The 19,745-nt window shown below is 31.2% G+C and overlaps 1 protein-coding gene across 1 annotated transcript; it reads left to right on the plus strand.

Moving 5' to 3' along the window:
• Window positions 1–513: 513 nt before the first annotated feature.
• LOC144554543 (uncharacterized) lies at window positions 514–3,573 on the plus strand. The gene is made up of 5 exons (XM_078302858.1): window positions 514–613; window positions 908–981; window positions 2,511–2,783; window positions 3,159–3,431; window positions 3,556–3,573. Exons 1-3 carry the CDS (start codon window positions 562–564, stop codon window positions 2,691–2,693), a joined length of 309 nt encoding a protein of 102 aa, XP_078158984.1. The 5' UTR covers window positions 514–561; the 3' UTR covers window positions 2,694–2,783; window positions 3,159–3,431; window positions 3,556–3,573.
• The last annotated feature ends 16,172 nt before the right edge of the window (window positions 3,574–19,745 follow it).

The raw sequence follows: 19,745 nt of genomic DNA on the forward strand, positions 1-19,745 counted from the left end.
GATCACATAATGAATTATGAATAAATTAACTTTAATTACAAAGAAAAATAGATAACATAACTAAGCATGTGGTCACGACAAGTCATATTTGAACGCAACATATGTAGTGTGGTCACATCGTAACTAACGTGTCGTGATCATTCATTTAAATTTAATCACAACATTATACGGCACATAAAAAATTAATTTAATTAAAGTACATCACAATAGGTGACCAAATTACAATATAACTAGTCATTACATCACAACTAGTTATATAACTAGTCATTACACAGCATGTATTTACCTCCCTATCTACTCTAAATTTAGTTTTATTAATTTTGCAGCCCAGCTTACTGCTCTTGCAACTTTGGAAAGAGATTATTGCTTTTGAAACTTGGAAACTGTCTCTCAGATTTTGGAAACAATCTCACGGAGAATACGGAGTCTGATCTTTGATAATTTTGTGATTTCGTCTCTTTTTGTTTTGTTCGCAAATTTTGTTTACTTTTCCCAATAGTTTTTCGCTTCTTTTTTTGCTTCGTTCTATTCTGGGTTTCTTGCTCAACTGGACGCGCTTCAATGGATGGCGGTTGCATTGATTTTGATTTGGGTGGCGCGAAGAGAATAAAAGGTTTGCGTGCTTTTAATTCTAGTTTTCTTCTTCCTTCTGTCGTCTTCATCAATTCCATCGTCTCTTTGAGTCTCATTGTTTGATTACAAATCAATTGAAAATAGGTTGTAACTAACAAGTGCGGTTAAAGAAAAACCCTAAAACCCGAAATCCTAAATCATAAACCCAGTCCCGAACCCTTTTACATGTTGAGATTTCTGCTTTGCGACTGTACACCAATTGCGCGTAGCTCAAAAAAACCTGTAAAAGTAAATTCTGTTTTGACCTTTTTCTTTTTCCTTCTATTTGTTTCAGTAAGAGAGGGTACGTGCAAGTCTTCCCCCATAGAAATACCATGGATTGCACTGAACATCTTATCTTTCCTCCAGGCACATCTCTATCTCTCTCTACTGCAGTGGTTTCATCTAGTTTAGTATAGGTTTGTCATATGGCACCAGTAAGATCATGTAATGGTAGTATAAGTGAAAATGCTATATTTTGTGCAAAAAGCACACACTATTTGATGTGAGGAAAACAATTATCGTTTGGGATTTGCAAAAATCATGCTGTTTGTTGGGGAATAATATGGTGGATTCTTTACTTGAATTGTTTCTTTGTTATACAATTTTTCCCCGATCATTATCTTTCATGATACTGTTGGTTCATTTCAATTTTTTCATCGAATAATTTATTGTGTTTTGGTTTTACATGAATATGATGAAAAGAAAGAAGAAATCAGAACAAGGGAAAACTTTTATAAGAGAGAATACCAATTATTTTGCTCCTTGTTAAACTGAGATAAATACAGTAAAATACGAAGGCCTATATTCATTTTATTTTCATGATTCCTAGAAGCTTTTGTGTTAGTTATGCTTCTTTCTATGAGTAGAACAGTCATGTTTATGTAATTAATGAAAATATCAATAAATTGTGGCTTCTTTTTGGAAAGATTACATGCAAATATCTTAGACAAGCTAATATGTTTGCAATACGTGAAGGTGCCAGACGTGCTATCTTTGGGTAGTTGTTCCAAGTACTTGAATGGACTCTTCAACTCGATCGGATGAGGTTTGGAAGGAACTCTATATGCGGAGGTGGCGGGATCTACCTAAAAACAATGTCAATTTCAAGGTCAGGTGATATTTGTTGGTTCGAGAACTTATTTGCGCAAATGTGTGTTAAGAATATCTTGGTTTTGAAAGGTCAGACTGAGAAGAATGTTTTTCTGTAAATTAGATTTTTATTAATAAGAAAATTGCTCCAGTTTGTCATGTTTTTATTGGATGGTTCATACTAATTTAATCAGATGGTTATTGCTACGTACTATTGAAATTTCCTGTAATGAAATGATAATGACATAAAACTAATTTTATTATGATTCATATTTATTACTGAATATTTTATGACTATAGTTAGGAATTAGTTTTAAAAACAAAGCAATCATTTCCTAGTTGCCTTTCTTAATGGGATGGTCAAAATTAAGTACTGAATATTCTCTAATAAAATATGGTGTACTGGAGAATATTCATATTTTAAATTTCGCTGGACATTGAACCCGTAACTCTCATATTTAGGACCATAACTCAATATTTTTGCAGTTATTTCAAAGTAGATTTTGCAGTTTGATCAAATATGTTTAACATGTAATTTTGTTTTGTTAATATTTACTTTTTACCCTTGTAATTGTAAGTAACAACATTGTTCTATTAGTAGCATTATTTTCCCATTTGATTGAATTCAAGTTGTTCTACAACTGGGCTAACAAGGTAGTGAATGAACTTGGCTATAGAGAGGTATATGTGTGCTGATGCTAGATAAGGTGCATTAAGTAAACTTTTGTGTAACATGCCAAGGACCAATTGAGAAAAACCAAATGTATAATAAACAACATTTTCTCAGTTTTTAATTTCTGATGCAGGGATGGAAGACTGCATATAGTAAAAAGCACAAACATCAGGCATTCATATGTAACATGCTTGCTACACATTCTAAAATATTCATGTCTAACATGCTTGCTACTGTCGCAGAATCTGAACCGCTGCTTCATTTCCAGTATTTGCGATCAATCCATGATATGGAATTCCTAAAAGTTGGATTTTAAGATATATATTTATATTTCTTCAGAAAGAACATCAATGTGGTGTTGAACCTGCTCGGGTTGCACTATTCTTTCTTTCATTTGGGTTTACCTGTAAGTTGTTTCTCAAATGTTTTTTTCTTCCTTGGTTTTAATAGAGCATTATTTGTTGAACTTTGTTTTCATTAGGAATAAATTACAGATTTGGTTTCCCAAGTATCACTCAAACCCCTGTTTGGTTCTTATAATTTCCAAATTTGCATTATGCTCCATAAATTTGGCAATTTTGCAAGTTTGATCTGTAAGGTCATATCTAGTTGAAAGATATGGACTAAAAAGACCATTATATAATTTTTTTTCTTTTTCTTTTTAGTGGCTTATTTTGGAAATGTGACCATTTTGTTACTAGAAATAAAATTTTCATTATAATATCTTTGAAAGTACTTAGTAATTTGGTTATCTTTGTTGGATTATGTTAAATTATTGCAGCTTAAAGATCTTAGAAAGGTTCTTGCAAGTTGCTATGTGTCAGACAAAGAGGTATGTGTGAGCTGGGGCTTATGCAGGACACGGGAGTTCGATTTCTACATACCAGAAGAGGAGCACTATCGCACTACTCGTTTGGGGTGGATTGCTGACAATGATGTTGCACTTCTTCATATGCTTAAAGAACAAGACTACTATAAACTATATAATGTCAAGGTTTCATCAAATGTTCCATCAAATGAGTGAGAAAAACTTGTGTTTTACAAATAGTTTCTTGTACTTTATTTTGGTTTTGTGGTTTTCTATTGCTCTCTGGATTTTGGTATGGACATCTAATAATTGATCAACATATCATTAGATGATCTCATACATCTTAGACTTTTTCTGATTTGAAGTTTAGCAGTGCTTTAATTAAGTAATAGTTTCTTGTACTTTTCTGATGTTGGAGTTGTATAGAGACATGGTTCTTTTTAAGGAAATAGGGAAATGGATAGTAAAACGATAACAGGAAAGGGAGTTTTGCTTAATATATAACAGTATTGATTATTTTATTTTTCATGTCATAGAGATGTGATGTGCGTACATTAAGTGCTCGGATATATATATATATATATATATATATATAGAGAGAGAGAGAGAGAGAGGTTGGCTAAGATCAAAGTGGTAGTTCCTGAGTTTTGGTGCTACTAATTCGTTTTTCAATTTTCAAAGTTCAAAACGTTGATCCGAACCGTTCAAATCAATCTCTATATTAAAATATGCTTTGAGACCAAATTTTATATTTTTCTGAATTTGTTTATTATTTATTAAGCTACTTTGAAAATCGTTGATCTAACGATGACTTAACAAAATAGTAAAATCAGAAGTCACCGTTAGATCAGCGATTTTCAAAGTGGTTTAATAAATAGTAAAAAAATTTAGAAAAATGTAAAATTTGGTCTCCAAGCATATTTTAATATAGAGATTGACTTGAACGGTTCAGATTGATGTTTTGAACTTTGAAAATTGAAAAACGAATTGGTAGCACCAAAGCTTAGGAACTACCCCTTTGATCTTAGCCAACCTCATATATATATATATATATATGTGTGTGTGTGTGTGTGTGTGTGTGTGTATGTATGTATATATGGAGTATGTATAAATTGCTACCGGTAGCACTTCGACCTAAGTGCTTACGGGATCATGTTTTAGTAATTGTTTTTATTAAAATTATGCACCATTAAAAAACAGCGATTTCAAACCATCTTAATAAATAGTAAAAAAAGTTCCAAAAAATGTAAAATTTGGTCTCCAAGCACATTTTAATATAGATTGAACATCTAACGGTTTGGATTTGTTGTTTGAACATCAAATACGAAGATATGACCCTGTAAGCACCTTGGTCGAAGTGCTACCGGTAGCAATTTAGCTATGCTCTATAGATATATATGCTAATTAGACACCATATATAATTTTGATTATTTACCATTTTCTAAACCAAGTTTAGAGGAATTAATTAAGCAGTACTACTATAAAAAAACAGAATAAATCAATTTCCGTACAAAAGAAAAGATTCTCAAATGCATGAAATGCAGATAACCAATTAATGCTGCTAATTATCTGAAACCAAGGAGAGAATTAACTATGCACATTTTTTTTAAAAAAAATAATTAGTTCCATTTTTTTGTTAACATGACATGGTTACTCTGCCACCAAAAATAACTAGTTATTATTAGACATTCGACAACATTCAATACTCATCCTGATTTGCACTTAATTTGTATATTAACGGTTGAATCACTGTCGGCCCCAAATCAAAGCCCAAGTTCATTTTGGGCTTGCTATGTAAGTTTAGAATTCAATAAAATTCCTTACATAATATAGACACGTCGCACTAAGACGTGTCCATGTCATGCAAATATTTGATACAGACACTCGCCCGACACATCTATATAGGGATTAGATAGAGATGAAAATTTATCCCATCCGTATTCGATCAATATTAAATTTTTTTTGACGGATACAATAATATTCTAATGTTTCTAGATGCAAATGAAAATATTGGAATAATTTAAGTGGATAAAATATAGTTTTGAATTTATAAGGCGAATATGGATAAATATCTGTATTTTGTATTACAAAATTTACTTCATAACAAATTTGATCCACTGTACGAAATTTGAACTTTTTTTTGCTTCAATTTCTAATCAATATTCATATCCATACACATTTTCGTTTTAACATCCAATTGGTTTCAAATCCGTTCAATATCTAATTTTTGTTTATTTTGGTTAAATTTCAACATCTGATTTCAAAAAATAAATTCATGAGATCAAGTACATTCTGACAATAATCTATATCAGATCAGGTACTGCTTCGACAACACCACACTGTTTACTTTTATGTTATTAAAATTTGTATAAATTTTAAGAGAGTATTATTATCTATAACTGAAAGTAAAATATGCCAGATTATATCAATTGTTATATTATTCTATTTCGATATTCTTGCATGACCAATTGCTTTCCATTTCTTTTAAAGTATTTTTACATAAATTTACAATTTATTAATAACAAGAAAAAAAATCTTTAAAGTGAAAAACTCAAAGCCCTCATAAGAAAATATTTCTTTGTATCTAGCACCTTATAATAAAATTAATTATTTTATGGTAAAATAAATAAATTACCTAAATATGTATGTCATATATTAAGACACCATCATAGGAAATAGCCATAAAACACATAAACGTGACTTATGTGTACAATTCTAAAATTTGGATTTTGAGCTTACGCCATTTTATACAGTAATTAGAAAAAAGAATAAGTTTTACTAAAATTTAGAATAAAATCATCCAATTATTTAATATTTGCAAATGTTTTCATTCAGATTTCAAAGAAGGTGATCTCTCCTACTTGAATGTCAAAGCTTGTGACCACATATACGAAAAATATTATATTTACCACTAGAACAAAAACTGATTTTATGACAAAATTAGTATAACATGTGTCTTACTAGTTCTATTTTATTTTGAGAAAATTTTCAAATCTTAACAATTATATTCAGTTTTACAATCCGATTTGAAATAAAATGATTCACGATATGAATGACCATGTCAACAATAACCATTGGTTTTTAATCATATAAAATGCATGTGAATTGCTCCTCGCACAACACTAGTGTGAATGAGCTCTTAAAATGAGTTCGGTACCTAATTTCTAAGACAAGTTAAAATGAAAATAGTGTATGTGACTTGACAAATTTACAATACATGTTAATATATATACATGAAAATCTATTGAGGTTTTTAAAAAAATAAAATAAAGTATTCTCATAAACTATTTCCACACCACAATTAATATAGCCAGATAAAAAGAAAGTAAATGACAAATATTTTTTTAAACTATTGTTATAAACTAATCAATAATAAGAATAAGATATTGGATGAAATCAATATCTAACTTTTACTTGCAAGTTCAACACAATTTTAGTTATTATAAGTTATTTAAAACAAAAGCAGAAGTTCAACAAGAATAAAGTCAAATACCTTATAGTCAAGACTAGATGTCATTTCATCAAATACTTATAGTCAAAACTATAGATGTCATTTCATCGCGCAAGAAAGTTGTATAAAAAAATAAAAATAAAACCGTTGATTAATTACTAGTATTAAAACTTCGAGCCCTTCGAAAATTCAAATTGTTGATTTTAGTTGTCCTTTTTTTATACTAAGATTTGTTATTCTATTTCAATGATAAATTAAATTAAGTTGAAATGGTATCTGGAAACAATCTAACAATATTCTAAATAAAGAAAGAAGCGCTTACGGGACCAAGATTCTCCTCTTCTGCATTCAATACATCACCGACCTTAACTAAATAAGCGCCGTTGTATGTGTCTCAATGTGTATTGCACCTTAAATTTGTGTGCTCTAAAAAGGAGCATTGTTCAAATGAACAAGTCTTTCTTGATAGCCTCTCCTGGGTAGTAGTGATTAATGAATAATAATTCTATAATTCTATTCATCTCACGGTATATGCCACTCACATATATATATACAAAAGCTGAGGCATATATTGTTGCATTGTATTCCACATTGTAATTTGGAATTGAATTTTGGAAGCCATCACCAAATATTATTTTCGTGCCACACCTAAAACTCTGGAGTCATCTCTAGCATAACAATTCAAAATCAGTTATAATTCCAATTTCAGACTGTAAAAAAAAAAAAGATTATATAATTGAAATTTAACAATAATTAGAATGTACGAGATGAATAAAAATAATTAATTGATGGTATTTAGAATAATTAGAATTACAAATGAAAAAATTAGCTAAAAATACTCATATAATTATTGCATGCAATCAATATTAAAAATTAATTAGATAATTAAGTCCTGTAATCTTTCTCTCTACTGTTCCCCTTCTCGACTCCCTCCAAATTGTATCAAATTACATTAAAATTCTAAAAGTTACACAAATTGTCTTTAAATTATCATGCCTCCAAATTATCCCATTATAAACATGACATGCGGATTAGATATATTTTTCCTTTTCTTTTGAATTCCTCGGTCACTGTATATACCATGCATGTCAATGTTTGTGACAAATACAATCTAAATCACTTCGCGAAAATGGGAAAACAAAGCCGTTAAATTGAGACGCTGTAATTGAAAGAAGCGGATGTTTAACGAAACTCGAAAGATTGGCAGACACCGCTCGATGAACTTCTGTTTATTGGATCGGTTCGGTTTTCATTCCACTCATTTCAGATGTAGTAGAAAAGATCCCAAGATCAATTTATATTTAGTAGAAATGATTTATTCTAAGATCTGACCATTTCGACTTTTTCCAAAAATACTTTCGAAATGTTTTCAATTGAGGGTTATGAATAATTAGTAATATTTTTTGTGAAAAAAACCTCTGGGCATAAGAACTTAAAATATCAATTTATAAAGAGACTATCCGCTGATATGAACGGTACTCAATATATAGTATTCCGAGCAAATGAAGAAAATGAAAAAAAAAAACTCATTTGTCAGTAAAAAAAATAATTCGTGCCAACAATTATTTTAAATAGAAATTGAAAAATTGGTATAATTATCTACGGAAGACACTTAAAAATTTGAGTTATTCTCACGTACACCATAATTTTGAGAAAAAATCAATAATTAATTTTCACCATCCAGTCATGTACTCATGCATATAGAAGGGTAATTGATCATGTAATATATGTTTTTCCTATTAAATGAATTTAAAGCATCCAATAAAAACTTATTGTACTGAAGTAAATTTACAAAAAAATACATATATTTCCCAAGAAATATTTTGCAATTAGCTTAAATATCTATATTTTCTCCGAGCATAAAATTTTATTGAAAACATGTCCGAAAGTATACCGCAACTCTTATCATCACGACAATGTGCAGTCAGCTTAGGTAGTGAGGTTGCCATTTTAATAAAAATATGTGGAGCAAAGCTAGAGTGTGTTGTGCTCACCAAGAGAGTTTGGTGAGCACAGCTCAAAAAGTATATCGGATTAGCTTCAAACGATGAATTCAAGCCGTTGAAATCTATGTACTTCATGAGCGATGCATGTACATATAAAAATTTAAAAGTTTTGAATTTATTTGTTGCAAGGTCAAGTGGTCAAATAAATGATGAGAAAATGAATATATAAAATAACTTATAAAACAACTTATTAAATATTCATTTCTTTGACCGCTTGACCTTGTAGCAAATGAATTTGAAACTTCCAAAATTTTACATATACATGCATCACTCATGAAGTACATAGATTTTAACGGTTTGGATTTGTCGTTTGAAACTGATCTGATATATATTTTTGGAGTTGTGCTCATCAAACTCTCTTGGTGAGCACATCACACCCTAGCTTTGCTCAAATATGTGACCTTATATCATCATATATGATCAGAAATTAAATTATAGCTTTGTAAAGTATTTTGTACAGAGAACATTTTGAAAGTGCACCGGCTGCTAAATTCAATAAATGAAATATAAATGATGAAAATCAAAAGCATTCAACATGAAGCAATTTTACATTTTATGAAATTATTTTACTATTTTTTATGGATGTTTAAAAATCACTGTTTGTATTCATTTTCAGATTATTTTTATTATTCAAAACAAATTAATATTGCTCTCTCTAAAACCCCAAATTAACTCTAGTCTCGACGAACCCAATTAGTTTAAATTAATTTTATGGCCCATGTAACTGCACACCGTGCTAATTATTTATATTGCAATTTTAAGAACCGGTGTCATGTGTGCACTGTGTAATTACCATGCCTTATTCTTGCTAGATGGCCACAATAATGTGACAACCGTACGTTTTAATTTGGAACAAAAATGTGTGATAAAACATATGTTTCACATTCATTGTGGAAAATTGATGATTTTTTAATATCAACGCATGCACATGAAAGTTTCCTAGCTATATAATGTTTTCACCTTTGATTTATAAAATTCATAATTCGATCTACACAACAAAATATTTGGGCTATCAAGTAACTGCCAAAAGAAATATGTTAATATTTTTCTTTCATATTAAAAATTAATATTTTCTTCCAACAACATAACTAATAAATATTTAGATAATGGAGAAAATTAAGTTTAATCATTTTGTACCACATTTCATACTTCTATGCAACCAGGAAACATAAAGAATAGGTTTATTTATAATTCTATTTTAAATTAGAAATATATTATGCTACTAGTTCTCTGATAAATAAATTTGTTTTTATTTATGAATTCAATTTGATTTATTCAATTTCTTTTATATCATACCTAATTTTTAATTTTGATAGCTTGTATTATATTCCCTAACTATATACAAAGTAATAACAAAAAAGTTATAGTTGTGTTGTTCTCTCACTTGAACATTATTATTTGTAAAATAAAGTATAAATTGTTTTAGATTATCATTTATGTGCTATTAATAAAATAGTAGGAAAATATTAGTTAATTCTTAAATGAAAGTAATACACATTGATACAAAATGGCATTATATGGAACAAAAGGAGGTAAAATAGAAAGATGGGTACCACCTAGCAGTTATGAAACTGCCAATTCAAGTTTTTTTTTTTTTTTGAAACAAGTTATTTATAATTGTTTTCTAAATATTATAATGTCAATATCCACATATCATTTTTTATTTCAACTTTTATTGATATGTTAGCTTACCTCACAATTTGTTTCATTTTATTAATTTTAACTTTTTAATTCTTTTACAGAATCTGTATTACTCTGCTACATGACCGTTTAAGATTCTTACTCTGCTACATGACCGTTTAAGCACTACTAGCCGATAAATGACAAAACAAAATCTAGTATCTAGAAAAAAATTATGAATAGATTTGAGCACATGCTGTATTGTGTTTTTCTTCAACAAATATAACAAAAAAAAAAACTTGGAATTAATTATTCGGACTGCTTTAGTACTAAATTATAACTAATCGGGTTTTTGAATTTCAAATTTTGTCTAACAATTAATATGAGTTATTTATTACGGCCATGCCGTATTGTGTCAACACAACATCTTTCTATTTATTGTTAAAAAGAAAACACGACAACTATTTCTCGATTACTAGGCCATGATGCTTTGCCTTTTTTCTCTCTATTTGGTCAAATTAATTATGTAATGTAATTTTCTGTGACTTCCTTTAAATCGATTTGGTATCCTGAAATCTTATTTTACAAAATCGATTTTGTAAATATTGCCGTCATTGATAATCTAGATAGAGAAATTTGATTATTGGTATATATATAACTCAGAGTTTTCAAATTTTGAATTATGTCCAACAATAAATGCGAGCTATTTATTACTGTCATGTCGTGTCATGTCAACACGATAGTTTTTTTTTTCTTTAGAGAAAGCACGGTAATTATTTTTCGATTACTAGACCATGTTGTTTTTGTTTTTTTTCTCTCTCTATTTGTATGTGGTGTGTGCTATGTGGTCAAATTAATTATGTAATTAATGTAACATTCTGTAAATCGATTTTGTATCCGGATGTACTTATTTTACAAAATTACATTCAAATGAAGGGAATTCAATTAAATTAGTACGTAAAGTTTTTTTCTTAGTTTTTGTGAAAAAAAGTGATACCATCGTCACTCTTTATTGAAATATTTTAATACATAATTTTGTAGAAAATATAATCAACGATATTGAGATGTTTAATTTTGGCAACATGCTGTAAAATAGTGAATTAAAATCACCATTTAACAGCATGTGGACCGAGTCTAACCAGTACAAACCAATTTGGGGGCCAATTGGTTCAATTGACCGCGATCACACCTAGGGGTGGCAAAAAAGCTCGTAGCTCGTGAGTTAATCGTGATTCGCCCTTGACTTGTTACTAGATCGAGCTGTTAACGAGCCAGCTCGTCATTAATTCAGTTCAGAATTAACGAGTTCAAACTAGGACCTAGCTTGCTCGCCAGCTCGAGAGCTAGCTCGGTTAGGAATCAATTTGTGAGTTTGTATAAATTTGTGTGCATTTTATACTGTCTAAGTCAGTCCAGCTCGGCTCAGCTCGGCCTAAAAAGTTTGTAGAATTCATTTTCTTCTTAAAACAAGATCTAATCAGCTCCAGCGAGCTAGCTCGAACTGACTTGTCACGAGTTCAAGTTGAGATTTTAGCTCAGATGTCCTAGATCTAGCTCGCTCGACTGTAACTCAGTCCAAAATTAACAAGCTGAGTTAGAACCTAACTCAAACCGAGCCAGCTCAGTGTCACCCCTAATCACACCGTGTCTATCATTTCATCTGAAATTTGACCCGGCAGACTCTCGTAGACCGCGCAAAGACCACCTGCACAAAACCCACGTGTAAACCGCGCATCATCCGTGCGTGAAAAGAACGTGCACCGAGCATGTAGACCAGTTTAAAATAGTTTACCGTAAAACGCGCAAAAAAATTTCTATTAGAAGAGCTGTCTTGATTTATATTCAGTAGTAGTAATTGTCATTTAAATTCAATAGGAGTAATAAGTAAGCTGCGATTTTACTAGTAAGAGAAAAGGAAAATAGAAGAGAAGAAACGAAAGTTGTCAAGAGCATTGAAAGGAAAAATCACAAATAGGTCCCCCCAACTTTTTTCTTTTCTCCAAAAGGAAAGGACGGATATCTAAGAGTTTTAGCTGTTATGTTTATTAGAGCTAGTTTTTTAGAGGTTTTTACTTTTAGATTTTAATTAGAATAAAAATATATATATTTCCGTTAAATTATTTTAAAATAGGATTTTCAGTAAATTATAATTTCAAATCCGGAATAGGATTTCTGTGCTATTGTTGATTGATGCCTAGTTCTTGAATTTTGAAATTAATTAATGTCGTGTCTAGTCTCGCAAAATTTTGTGTATTTGTTAAAATGTGAATGCTTGAATCAATTATAATACGTGTGCACGCTTATTTGTATTCTACTAGTACAATCATACCAGTAGAATCGATGTTGGATTTATTAAATGGTGCGCCCGTTATGAGAAACTCGAATTCAAAACATGATTCGTTATGAAGAGTTGCTGACCCGTTATGAAGAGGTGCATACCCTTTATGAAGAGGTGCATTGGTTTTATATAAACCCTATCTTTCTGTCTCTTAATATCTCTTTGAAAAACGTGTGAATAGTGAGTTAGTGACAGCCAATTAAAGTGAGAAAAAATGGAGAGCACCAAAAAACACTGTTAATACTTGAAGGTCTTAGGTCGTGGAAAACACAGGGCTTCCGGCTTCGGCTTGTGATTCCTTGCAGAACCAGTAATACTACTACGCTCGCAAGATCCGCTTCCGCACAAAGATTAACGGAGTAATTTGTAAGTTTTATCTGTTAATTTACAATCGATGTTACGATATTTATGACAGGGACCAAAATGAAAGTGTTTATAAACTGAGGGGCTGATATGTTAATCGTAAAGGCCATGATCATTTCCCCTTATCAGGGGGACCGAAATGTAAAATTTGGAAATTTTAATGAGGGTTGTTCGGCCGTAAAATGAAGTAAAATCCTTGTTTTGGGCCTTGGGTTTGGTTATTAAATGAATCAAATAAAATGGAAAGCCCACAGAAGAAAACAGAAAATGAAAGGAATAATTTGACCTCATGATCTCATACGGTTTTATAGTGCATGAGAACTGTGTACAATGTAACGATACATCTGTGAAATACATATATAGTCCAACATGTAGTCATATGTATTCAATTCGATAATTTAATTTCTCTATATCCTATTGCATAATTAATTTACGCTAGATATTTTGTATAAGTTAAGATTAAATTATATTTTATGTCTTTATTTCAATTATAATTTGCTAGAAATTCATGATATGAATTCTATGATCCGATTCAATTCATTATGTAAGCGATTGTAATTAATGAACTTTGTGATTCACGATATGAGTCCGAGTCTATGTATCCACTAAATATTGTCAAATTTTTATGCCATAAAGTTTCGTATAGAATTTTTATCTTTCAAAGTTCCTTGTTCATGTTTTTTGTGCCTTTTTTTTTATTTTGATGGAGAGGAAAAAGAAAAGAAGGGAAGAATCATAAGAGCGGGTGCATAGTGAGCATTATATATACATGTGACAAATAATTTCTGATACGAACAATTAATAGTTTCAGATCCAATAACATGTGCCTTATTATATTAGATTGGACAAGTATAATTTAATTTAGTATCACAGTGATATTATAATAAATTTGTTATAATACACTGTAACTAGCTAGTTGTTCTAATTTATTTTGAGAAAATTTGAACGAATCTTATTGATTATATTAAATTTTATGAAATGATTCAAATTAAAAGAAAATAATTCACGATACGAATGGCCATATGGTAACAAGATCTTTGTTTTTTAATCAAATAAGATTCATGTAAATTGTTTCTCACACAACTACTCTAGTGTGAGTGAAAATAAAAATAGTATGTGTGACTTCAAAAATAAACATACATATTTATATACATAAGTTTGTGCAAAAATTAAATAAAAAGGATTCCTCCAAGATAACAAAAAGTAAATGACAGAGTATTTCTCTTCCATGTTAAAATTATATGTTGTTTTTCCAATAACACAACTAACACATTTAAATATTTAAATATTGGAGAAAATTAAAACAATTTCAATAACTATTCTTTACAATTTCCACAAATTTTACTTATTTAACAAATTAAAAACCAGATCTAAGCCTCTATCAGTATTAAATTCAAATAGAGGATTCACACATTAAAATAAATCTGCTAGCACGAGTATCTAATCAAGTTAAATAGATTTCGACGAAATTTATGAAACATCCAAAATCCGATTTGCCAACATTATTTGTGTTTTGAAACAAAATTTCTAATGAAGCTCTGATCTAACCAATTAATGCCATATTAAAGTAGTTAGTCGTTGCTTTTAAATTTTTGAGTATTGAAATTTCTTTTTTAGAAAAAATAAAAAATAAGTAAACGTCTTGTTCTGTCTAATTTTCTCTAAGATTTTTATATAAATAAATTATGTTTAAATTTAAGGGTGTTATTTTATATTAAATTAAATATGCCAAATTATATAAGAGGAGGGTTCAAATGCACCAAAATTTCATGCTCCAAAATGCTTCCAAATTGTGGACCGTTCAATTGGCGCTAGGATCTGTGCCATCTCTAGCGCTGGATCTGGCCCCTAACAGCAGGTCCGTTAAATTTTAAATAAAGGGATCTTCGTTTTTATTTTATCTCTCTTCTCGTTGTCTTGTCACTCTCTCTTGTCCAGATTGGAGAATCTCCACCCTCTCCCGACCGTCCCATCTCCGACGAAGGTGCAGGTTCTCTCTGTCCTTTCTCCCCTCCCTCTCTCTCTTTGTGCGTTGCTCTCTTCTCTAAAGTAGTTAAACCCTAAAACCGTCTGTTTAGGATCTGAGTGGAGTTGCACTCCGTTGCCTCCGTTCGTTTCTTTTAATTACCTTCTTTAATGGTCTAGTTAGGCCTTGAATCGTGGCTTTAAGTCTGATATTGGCCGATTGTTGTCAATTTGAGGTTCTATACCTAAGCTGATTGGTATGGCTCGATACCAATTCAAACCATTTAAACAACCTTGTTTACTAAAGCTAACACCTTGATGAAAATGCTGACTTTCTTATTGTTGTCTTTTAATTAGTCTATTTTTTGGCTTTGATCATGACATCCTAATATGTCTATTAAGGAAAAGTTGTTACAGCTTACAGGAAATCAACATATTACCCAGCTCATTGGAGCACAAAATTTTCTTCAAAGATTGGAAATAGTTTGATTTTATGAGTCAATGGAAAGCAATGAAGAGTAGTTAATGTGATTTAAAGGCTTCTTACTATGTATGTAATATTGTTGATTAAGGGCTTCTTGTTGTTTCTTCAAGTGATTGTAAATAGTTTGATGACCTTTCTTAACACCAGTTAAATCTTCTCAAGTTATACGTTACTGAATTTATGCATTACTCTGATACATTACTGAGCAAAGAGTATGGTAAATTCTATAATTTTAATATTTAGCACTTTTGTTATAGTATTATGGCCAATTTTGTTATTTTAACTAATTGTGCTATTTTTTGGCTATATGCAGATATATTCGAAATTCAATCCTTATTCATTTGGTTTACTGGTCTTTGCATTCCTGCAAGCAATTTGATCAAGATTAGTACTTTTTACTTCTACAATATAATGAATGTCATGTGCTTAAAATGATGTAATGCTTGCTTAGTTTGGTCAAACTAGTTGACTTAATAATGTAATGAATTATCGACCTCCTACGAGGTACAATGTAAAATATTTTCAATGAATATAAGCAACCATTAGATGTCCCAATAAACTTAGGTACAAAATATAAATAATTCACAAACATTTCCACATAATTGCTTAACAAGGAGGAATTTAAAATTGAGTGGATAGAGCCTGCTCATTCTATTTGCAGCATTTACATTTATTAGAGATAATGAGTTCTCGTATATTACAAACAAAACATTGCACGATATTACAAAACATTGAGTAGAGGAAATCATAGTACAGTTCCCGGCACTGTGCTTTGATGTGGCCTGTTGCGAAGCACCTGAAACACCTATGCTTGTTGATGGCCTTTGCGTGTTGGGTTTGGAAAATCATTGCTTCATCTGGTTTTGAAATTTTCTGCTTCTCTCGAGACCACCTGTTGCCATTATCCATTAATATCGTCACTACTGCGTGGTTGGTGTCCTTGATTGCCCTGTTCTCCTTTTGTGTGCCACACTGGATGCGATCTTCCTTCATGCCACGTAGGGCACAGCATCTGCAAAGCATTTGTGTTCGCCCGGGAATCATTTGGTCTCTCATATTCCACAGTGCTTTCTTTTCGCCCATATATAGAACATAAAGTTAATTAAGTCTTAAATAGAAGTTATTTCACAATACAAAACATCAAGATTACAGAAACAACAAGAAGCCCATAAGTCACTCCAACTACTCTTCATATATATCCCTTGACTCATCAAACTATTTACAATTACTTGAAGAATTTTTTTTTTTTTTAAGTTTTGCAGCTTGATCCGAGCTTTAAATATGAACACTCACCAATGATCTTGTAACTCTTGTTTCTAAGAGACATATTAAGATGTCATGACAAAAGTAAAAAAAAAATGAACTAATTAAAAGACAACAGTCAACAACTCAACACGTGCATCAAGGTGCTAGGTTTAGCAAATAAGGTTGTTCAAATGGTTTGTACCGGTATTGAGCCATACCAGTAAGCTTAGGTATATAACCTCAAATTGACTACAATTGGTCAATATTTGAATTAAAGTCACGATTCAGGGCCTAATTAGACTATTAAAGAAGCAAATTAAAAGAAAACAACTGAGAGCAACTCTGCTCAGATCCTAAACAAACGGTTTTAGGGTTTAACTACTTTAGAGAAGATAAGAGAGCAACGCACAAATAGAGAGAGAGAGAGGAGAAAGGAAAGGAAAGAGAGAGAAAGGAGAGAGAGAACCTACACCTTGTCGGAGATGGGGCGACCGGGGAGAGAGCGGAGATTCTCCAATCTGGACAAGAGGGCGAGAGAAGACAAGAAGAGATGAAATAAAAACGAAGATACCTTCATTTAACATTTAACGGACCAGCTCCGTTAGCAGCCAGATTCAACGCTTGTGATGGCACAGTTCCAAGCGCCAATCGAACGGTCCACAATTTGGAAGCATTTGGGAGCATGAAATTTTGGTGCATTTGATCCCTCCTCATTATATAAATTGTTATGTTATTTTGTTTCAATATTCATCAACCTCATGTATTGAAAAAAAAATACATGGGACATTTTATATCTTATATATGCATGACTAATTTCTTTCTATTTCTTATTTCTTATAATGCACTTTCTTTTTTTTTCATGGCAATTCATTAATAAGAATAAATTATTTCTTTTATAAAAATTGAAAAACTCAAAACCCTCATATATAAGAATTCTAAAACTCTTGTTTTAATTATATTAAACACCTTATAATAAAATTAATTTTATTTTGGTATAATATAAAAATTACCTAAATATATATTTCATATATTAGGAAACTATCATTGGAATATTATAGACACAAAATACAAACGTGTTTTATGTGTAAAACTCTAAAATTTGGATTTTGAGCTTACGTCATTTTAGTAATTAGAAAAATGATAAAGTTTACTTGTATTTTTTTCTTTACTAAAAGTTGGAATGCAAATTATCTAATTATTTAATATTGTAGAGATTTTCATTTAGTTTTCAAAGCCTAAAAGCTCATCTATGTGGATGTGAAAACTTGTGATATTCCATATAAAAAATATTGTCTTTATTACTAGACTAAACAAATTAGTATAACATGCCAAATTATTTATTAATATTATTATTAAATAAAAAATTACAAAAATATCCATTATTTTCAATTATTTTAATACATAATTTTGTATAAAATATAATCAACGATATTGAAATGTTTAATTTTGGAAACATGCTGTCGTGTGGACCGAGTCTAACCATGTCACACCCCAAATCCGGGATATAACAGCCCGCCGCGTATATTTATTAAGACATATATACGCAAGGCAGTGGATCTTTTATATGCATTACCAATAACACCATTACATATTAACCATATCCCTATATTCCTTACAAGATTTATCTGACAGAATACGGCAAACTATAATTTAGAATTGTCTCCCGCATCCTGTCAGTTTCAACTACCCAAATCCCAAATTATGTGTGGTTATGCTGTCATACACAATCCAGAATCGTCTCTCTGTTTCCGTGTAATAAACCTGAAAATGATCCAAAGGGAGGGGGTGAGAATAAATTCTCAGTGCGAATTTGCCACAGTTAGATTATTGAACTTGCAATCAAACTCCATACTCAAAAATGAAACCCATGCAATAGCAATTCAAACAGATGTATATATATATTCATAAATAACAGAATGCCAATGCTCGACAACAATTAATCAAACTGAATCACAGTCTACGGAATTTCCAAGATGAATTTCAAACACAACACATATTTGGCTTAACTCGACTCATTAGGGCTTGTAGCAACTACAGATGTTCTTTCGAGCTGGACCCTTTATCAAACCCACATCTGTAGGGTTACTGACACCTACAGATGGCCCACCGAGCTAGACCCTTTATCTGACACCCATCTGTAATCGCTTGGCTTAACCGTTTATTAAGGTCTGGTACAAGTCACATAAAGAAAATTCTCTTTAGAATCATTTCCAATATTCGTAATATTCAATTGACCTTCCAAATGCATTCACACGTAGGAGAATGCCACCGAGCCACAGACGTTACACATGTCACCTACGATTCCAATTCACACCTCATAACATAATCACCCTCCCTCGTCCCAACCGGTACTGGAAAACATTGAGGGCCGTTCACCTAAGGCCATTAGAATCCTGGGAATCAAAGTCAGCATACAGCCCGACTTTGCAAATTCATTGGATCCAAGTGCTTAACTTCGTAAATCCATTCACACACACAATTCGTCGGATCCAAGTCAGCTATACAGCTCAACTTCGTAAATCCGCTTACATACATAGTCCGTGGTGACTTTCAATCAAAATCAGATCATAATAGATCGACACAATCAACAACCATACCAGCATGCAAATCACTCAAGTCATATAAATTCGAGTTTAATTTGATTGGGCTATGCAAATGCTTTACACAATTCAATGATGCAATCAATGATATTCAACATGACAAACGAATACACAGTTTAATTCCTGAAAATAAAGTATCAAACAAGTCCAAGAATCCCGCACCTGATTACGACGAGCGTACCGCTTAGTTATGGATCAGACGTCTCGAAATGTCCCGCAAAGTCTTGCTCGACCGAGCCTACACCTATATTACATGTACCCTTGGTTTAACCTTTGTTCGAATGCTAGCTTGAGTTGTATTAATCTCTTTCTACTTTCCTTAACGAAATTCATATATTTTGGTGTGAACCCTTTCTTCATTGGTCTTAATTACTTAACATCTCTTATCAATTCTCATATTTACGTTTGGGTCCTCTAGACCATACACAATTCCAATTTGGTAACAATTCCTTTACCGTCTCACTATTTTGGTTCTCGTAATAATTAAA

The sequence above is a fragment of the Carex rostrata genome, chromosome 5 (assembly GCF_964058835.1).
Source record: "Carex rostrata chromosome 5, lpCarRost1.2, whole genome shotgun sequence".
In the NCBI taxonomy this organism is placed as follows: domain Eukaryota; kingdom Viridiplantae; phylum Streptophyta; class Magnoliopsida; order Poales; family Cyperaceae; genus Carex; species Carex rostrata.